General features: G+C 45.1%; 1 protein-coding gene across 1 annotated transcript in view; it reads right to left on the bottom strand.

Moving 5' to 3' along the window:
* Positions 1–259: 259 nt before the first annotated feature.
* The window catches only part of SLC15A1 (solute carrier family 15 (oligopeptide transporter), member 1), a 49,782-nt gene continuing 43,125 nt past the window's right edge, over positions 260–6,916 (bottom strand). The window contains exons 20-24 of the mRNA XM_010831495.1: positions 4,534–4,641; positions 4,299–4,407; positions 3,607–3,750; positions 2,256–2,363; positions 260–1,033 (exon numbers count right to left, since the gene is read on the bottom strand). Coding sequence (XP_010829797.1) covers positions 842–1,033; positions 2,256–2,363; positions 3,607–3,750; positions 4,299–4,407; positions 4,534–4,641 — 661 coding nt within the window. The 3' untranslated portion in view covers positions 260–841. The remainder of the gene's footprint in view (positions 1,034–2,255; positions 2,364–3,606; positions 3,751–4,298; positions 4,408–4,533; positions 4,642–6,916) is intronic.

The following is a 6,916-nucleotide window of genomic DNA, read 5'->3' as shown; positions in this document are numbered from 1 at the left end:
AGATATGAACATAGGAAGATTCTAATAATAAAAGAGAAGTGTAGGTTAGAGATACCCCTGAGAAAAGCAGGGCCAAAAGAAGTAAACCTTGACATCTCCTGTTTCTGGAATTTCCTGTCTGTGGGCCTTGCTTTGTTCCTGCTTTTGTCACCTTTGATGAAATTCCGATGAGCGGGCATCCAATGAGCGGGCATGGCTTGTATAGTCAGGAAGCACAGTAAGGACTTTTTACCCTGCCCCCCAACATACAGACACTTACTCTTGAGAATGAGAGTTTATTTCATACCGTTGAAACTCCAAAAATCATGACTTGCCTTTACCTGAGTGGTTTTTCGAGTTATACATAATTTACAAAGAGGTAGGGAATGGAAAAACAGAACTAAAAACAGAAGGTAGAGTTATCAGTTAATACCAGCCGGCCCTTATTATGAATACATACCATTCAAAAGCCTAACCATTCACTTTTTGCCTCATTTAACATTGTTTCCACAGAGTGTCGAATACAAACAGTACGGAAATTTGCCACCGTTTCAAAAATTCAAGTTAGTCCAAAATAACTTTATTTGTGTGTTAGGAAAAGGAGTTAAGGCAGAGTATGGACTCTGTTATAAAAGTGTGTGTGCGTGCACGCTTTAAATAAGACTTCTCTAAAAACAAACAAAAGGACTTCTTTTGGAGTTTCGGGTTCACTGCTGGCTGCTGAGAAAGCAGCTGACTTGGTTTGGTCCAAAGTTCTGAAGTCTTCCCCATCAGAGGCCACCCAACAGAGTGTCCTGCCCCCAGGGGACAGACCCCTGGGCACATCCTGGGGCTAGCCCCGGCTCCGCGGGCTTCCTGACATTCACATTTGTGTCTGGGAGACGGAGTCCAGCTTGGCGTATGGGTTACTCTTTTCCAGGTAATCTTCCTTGTCATCCTTATCAAACTGAGCTTCAACCTCTGCTGGGTTGATGTACGTATAGAATCGAGCCATGATGGCAAATATTACGCAGACGACCAGAAGCAACGCCGCAAACAGAACGTACTCGGCCCACTTCGAAGAGTTTGAGTTGGAGCAGGAAAAACACAAAAACAGTAGAGGTTATGGGAATGCATGTATACACTGCGGGTAGTTTTTCTTTCGACATCTAGATCAAAGGTGTTGGAAATGCAGTTGTTGGGGAAAATCAGTTGGCTATGGCCGCAGACACAGAATGGCCAGCTTTTCCTGAATGTAATTCTTCTAACAGCTCTGGAGTACAGACACCCGTAAGAAAATGAGAAAAAAATCTCTAAAAACCCAAGTCTTAAGGCAAAAAGCTGGACCAAGAGAACACCAGGCAGTACTCTTGAGGGAAAAAGAATGTGCTGAAACGTTCTAAATTACCCTTTGGCAATACCGTGAGGTCATGAGCAGGCAGGATAGACCCTGATGGGTCCTGGTGGGGTTGGTAATGAATCTGATGAGCTAAGGGACAGCTCTCTTATGAGGCAGAGATGCTGAGTGCTGAGGGATAGAGTTCTAGAACCAGAAAAGCCCTCATTTTAAATGGGAAAAATTACAACAACCTTTAGAATGGTTTTAACTTTTGGTGGTATGAAACTTTCTGGATAACATGCCTGGTTTGGGGCCATTACTCTGCAATCAATGCAGCTAGGAAAAGACGTTTCCTTTGATAGTAAATGATATTAGGGTGTCAGTATGTTAACCTCAGGCTTCCCTGGTGGTGGCTCAGACAGTAAAGAATCTGCCTGCAATGTGGGAGACCCTGGGTTTGACCCCTGGGTCGGGAAGATCCCCTGGAGGAGGGCATGGCAACCCAATCCATTATTCTTGCTTGGAGAATCTTAATGGACAGAGTGGCTGGTGGGCTATAGTCCGTGGGGTTGCAAAGAGTCAGACACGACTGAGCACAGAGAGCACAGACCAGCCTGTTAACCACACGTGGCTACATCTGGTTATATTCCGGCCGTGTAACACCAAGGAGAAACAAGCAGAATGAGCACACACTTGGCCGTGAGGGTGTTTGGGAACTGCTCTGTCTGGCTGGCTCTGAGGGTGTTATTTGGCCATTAGTGGAGATGACCACGTGTATATACAGACGGGAAATGGCAATCCACTCCAGTATTCTTGGCTGGAAAATCCCATGGACAGAGGAGCCTGGCGGGTCCATGGGGTCACAAGAGTCGGACACAACTTAGTGACTAAACCACCACCAGGGAGGGTCATCAACAGACAAGACAGAGGTACACGTGATCTCTGTTTGCATCCGTACCTGTTCACTGAACTGGCCTGCTCCTGCCACAATAAGCACGATGATGTTGCCGACGGCCACGGTCAACAGCCATCCTGCTTGAAGTACCGACTTCATGTTGGAAGGAGCCTGAAGGGAATGAGAAAGAGTGAGTCCCAAGTTAGATGCCAAGCTCAGAGCAGGAGATCACGCCTAACTCAACAACTCCCTTAATGAGGCCGCTGACTCCCCAGAAGGCACATTAAGAGTTGGGTTGGTTTAAATGCGAAAAGGACTATCACTTGGATGACAAGACATCCCAAATGCTCATGTTGGATGAGCACACAAGAGTCGTTTGTTCTTCACTCTCTGCATGCTTGCAGAGTTATCACCTAATGAAACGGACGAATCTACAGATGAACTGATTCTATCTCCATAGAAGAATTTTCAAACAAAGCCACCCAGCCTGACACCTCCTTCACCCTGAGTGGAGGCTGCTCTCTGTGTTGTCCGCTTGCTCTTTGGAGGGTTTTCCTGCCAAGTCACCAAAACTACTCACCAAGCAAACTCTCGTCACCTGTGTTGTAGTCATCTCCTTAACTAGACTGTGAGGTCATTGCAGAAAAGGATCATCCAGCTCACATTTACAGTCTTTACTGCAAAATGTGAAGATACTAGGCACGTGGGGGTTATGACGGCTCTAGCTGTATTGTGATAAACCAGTTCAGAACCTAAGCTCTAAATTCAGGTATCAGCAAAATGTGCCTCATTAGTCTAACGTTCACAAAAGCAAAACTATTTTTTAACTTTTAAGAGTGAGACCTTAATCGGTGGGTTTACTGGGAGTTACGAAGAGACCTCAAGGGAATCTTAATGACAATGAGGACCTGTATGTGAACGCTGTTACGGATGGGGTTGTTTGAGAACATGGAACCACTGACCATCTTGACCCTGGTAATGGTCATTAATAGAGTTTTTCCTACCTAGGACCCCAAATTCTAACATATAACTGGGAATTCAGACACCTATAGGTGGACAGTCGTAATGCTAAACAGTAATATTCCTTTTTTTGGGCGGGGGGGCCTCACCATGAGGCTGGTGGGGTCTCAGTTTCCTAACCAGGGATTGAACCTGTGCCCTTGGCTGAGAAAGCATAGAGTCCTAACCACTGGATCACCAGCGAATTGCCTAAACAGTAATATTCTTATTCAGTAAATAAGACTGGGTAGTCTCTAAAACCATGTTCAGTAGAATCTACCATAATCTACCCACATTTCCAGAGTTTTCTTTTACACTGTAAGTGCGTGGCTGCTCCAGCTCACTGTTAAGCCCCAGCAGCGTTTTCGGAAGGCAGGGCTGCAGGCGAGGGGTGTAAAGACAGTAGCCGAGAGACCTGAGAGTAGGAGAACTCCAGCCCGGTGACGGAGAAGACCACCTCGCCGCACGTGAGGAGGAAGTACTGCGGGATCTGCAGAGCCATGCTGACTGTGTTGGGGGAGATGTCTTCGAAAGCCTTTGCTTCGGGGCAACCGTCACTCTGGACCAGGGAGGCAGAGACAAAAAGACATGAAAATTGAGACTGCTTTCAGAATACAAATCACGCAGCCCGGCCAACTGAACCTGGACCTTCGGGGTCACCTCATTCAATCCATCCAGACAGTACATCTTGTAAATGTAAACGTGCAACCCTGCATTTTATCCTCAGACTTGGATGGCCTCGGCGGGACTGGAAAGTCTGTTCACTAGCTTTTTCCTCTTCAACGAGAGAGTAGGCTGGAAGTCAGGTTTGTTGAAAACATTCCCAGCTCTTTGAACTAACAGTTTCCAAAGTCTATGTTAAATGTCTACGAGGAAGCATCAGATACTGGTCAACGTGAATTTTTAGAGTAAGTCAGACTGTGTAATTTTATTCTAACAGCAAACTTAAGGCAATGATAAACTAAAGAATTAGCGGTGAACTGAATTAATCCTAAAACTTGTTTAAAATACAGACCCTTATATTACTCCATTAAATCATTCCTATGTTCTGTTTGCAAGGACTCTCATCAATAACGTTTGTCTGACTCAGTGCAATGAGTCACTAACCTTTCTGGTGATTACATAGGTAAACGCGCTACCAAATCCAAGGTAGGATGTTTTGAACTCTTTTCCACACTGTTGTGGAATCTCTGGTGAGTTTATTGTGAAGCTCTTTCTAAAAAAAAAAAAAAAAGGTTGATACAGGTTAACATTCTTGGTATTGAAATCTTCAATATACTAATTAAAGAAAAAGGCTTGAAACCCTTAACTGTAGAGCAAAGTGGCCATTGTAGGCACTTACACTCCAGAAGAGAAAAAAAGATATTCACTGGCATTGTGACTGGAGACATTGTTGTAAACTTCCCCATCCATTGTGACGTTGAAGCTCTCGCCAAAAGCATTTACGAATCTGAAACAGAAAACCATCGGTCTTGTGAGCGGACTATTTGCTCTAGGTCACAGTATGTTGCACCTGAAGCTGGGCTCTGTTTCCTTTTGGAAGGAATTTAAGATGTTTGCAGAAGTCTTCTAGAGCATAAAGACAGAAAGTAACCATGTCTAGGTCTGTCTTTGCTTGCCTGCTGGTTAGAACACACCTAAAAGAATTTATTTCACACAGTGAAACGCTGGGAACTCTTCTAACTACTTTGTAACTAGGAACTATTTCAGTGATATTTGGGGATATTAAGTATGGGGTCACTAAGAATCAGACACGACTGAGTGACTTCACTTTCACTTTTCACTTTCATGCATTGGAGAAGGAAATGGCAACCCACTCCAGTGTTCTTGCCTGGAGAATCCCAGGGACGGGAGAGCCTCGTGGGCTGTCGTCTATGGGGTTGCACAGAGTCGGACACCACTGAAACGACGCAGCAGCAGCAAGTATGGGTTGAAATAGGTGCTGATCTCTTTCCTTTCCAGAAGGCAGCCGTGTCTTTGGGCTTCTTACTCCAGAAACTTGAGAGCCAAAGCAGTGAACGACCAAAAGCAGAAGTTGCTGAGTACCTAAAAGTCAGTCTCCAACTGGGGCTTCTTTTGGGGGTTAGAGAAGCCCAATTATTTCCTTTACCTTTTTAAAGAGCACCCTCAGGCAAGGAGGGGCTCCAAGGAGTGGAGAGGATGACTTGGGCCAGCCCAGGAAGCAGAGTTTTAAGGAATTCCCTTTAGACGGCAGAGACCTATGCCTGCAGATCACAGAGTAACAGTGACCAGCATCCCGTAGGAATACGGCTGGGAATGGAACACCCAGGAGCACTGGGCGCTGGGTCCCAAGGTTTCTAGTTTCTGCAGTGTCCCCTGTGCCCAAGCTTCCATGGGACCCGTTGGGTTATTTCCTCCAAAGGACCATATAGGCGGTGACCAGGGGGACAAATGGTTAGAGACCCCTTCCTCAAACGTTCCAGGCTAGAGAAGACTCTGACATTCTTATACTGCCCCAGGGAGGAGAAGTGGGCTGCCCCAAATAAGACCGGTGGGTCTTTTCTGACAGAGAGACGAGTGAAGGTATACAGATCATCCAATTTAGAGAATGAGAAGTGATAATGGTATATACTAAAGTACCATAAAGAACAATGTAACTTTCACATCCATAAAATATAGGGTGATGGAATAAAATTTGTTTCAAGGCAGGACAAGAAAATAAAGCATAACATACTCCTTACCTACACTGAGCCCTCCCTAATGGCATGTGTCTTCATTATACATTAACCAGACCTCCTCAAAGGTGAGAATGCTGGCTCCACCGCAGAGATCAATGCTTCTTTGTTTTGTTTCCTCTGATGCCAGCAATGTGAGTCCTTGGACGATAACATTGCTTCCTTATTCAGTAGGGGGTCATGGTCATGGTTACCTGCTGCTCGCATTGTACATTCAGATCTGTGTTTTTGGTGAGCCTGATGCACAAACGTCAGTGTGTCATTTTGATGTATAACCTTGTGTCTGAAAAATGTATATTTTGAAGTACCTTTGTATAAATGAAGTACCTTTGACTTCTAACAAGTGGAGCAGGTCTCAGAGTTTTCTGGAAGAGTGCTTCCTGGGTTGTATTTCTCAGATCGGCTCAAATAAAATTCTCTATTTTTTCTTTAGGTGGACTATTAATTTTTTTTGTCAACGGTGGCCAAGTTTCATCTATGTTTGCAGCAGTAAGTAATATCGGTCAAATTGCAGGGACTGAGGGAACATTTTTATGAATGAAATTCAAGTCCAAACGTCCTTAGGCATTGGCCTTGGTGTCATTTGACAGGTGATTTGAGTAGAAAACTGAACCTGGTGGAGGTCGACAGGAGCCTAACAGAATGAATTCTGCTCCAAACTGTAAACGACACTTCTATAGAAGACCAAGATGAACCATTTGAAACACCTACAGTGGAAATAGCATGAAATTAGGAGTAGACCCTTGGGCCTGGGGCCTGGCTTTGTACAAGACATAAGACTTAAAACAGAATTACCTAGGAGGCTTCCACTGAGGTGGGGGTGGGGGTGGGGTTGTAAATCAGCGCTCCAGAGGTGCAAGTGGGTGGAATCACTCAACCGCATCACTGTTCGCACAAAATTAGTGCCTTTGTAGAAAGCCAGTGCCACTCTACAACCCAGTGACCATTGGGGAAGCCGCCTCCTGACGGGCGATTCTTTGCCTCGATCGGTCTGCATACCATGACAGAGACTCAGGAGACATTAAAAAC

Source organism: Bison bison, unplaced genomic scaffold (genome assembly GCF_000754665.1).
Source record: "Bison bison bison isolate TAMUID 2011002044 unplaced genomic scaffold, Bison_UMD1.0 scf7180017864527, whole genome shotgun sequence".
Lineage (NCBI taxonomy): Eukaryota > Metazoa > Chordata > Mammalia > Artiodactyla > Bovidae > Bison > Bison bison.
This window is presented reverse-complemented; position numbering and strand designations above follow the sequence as displayed.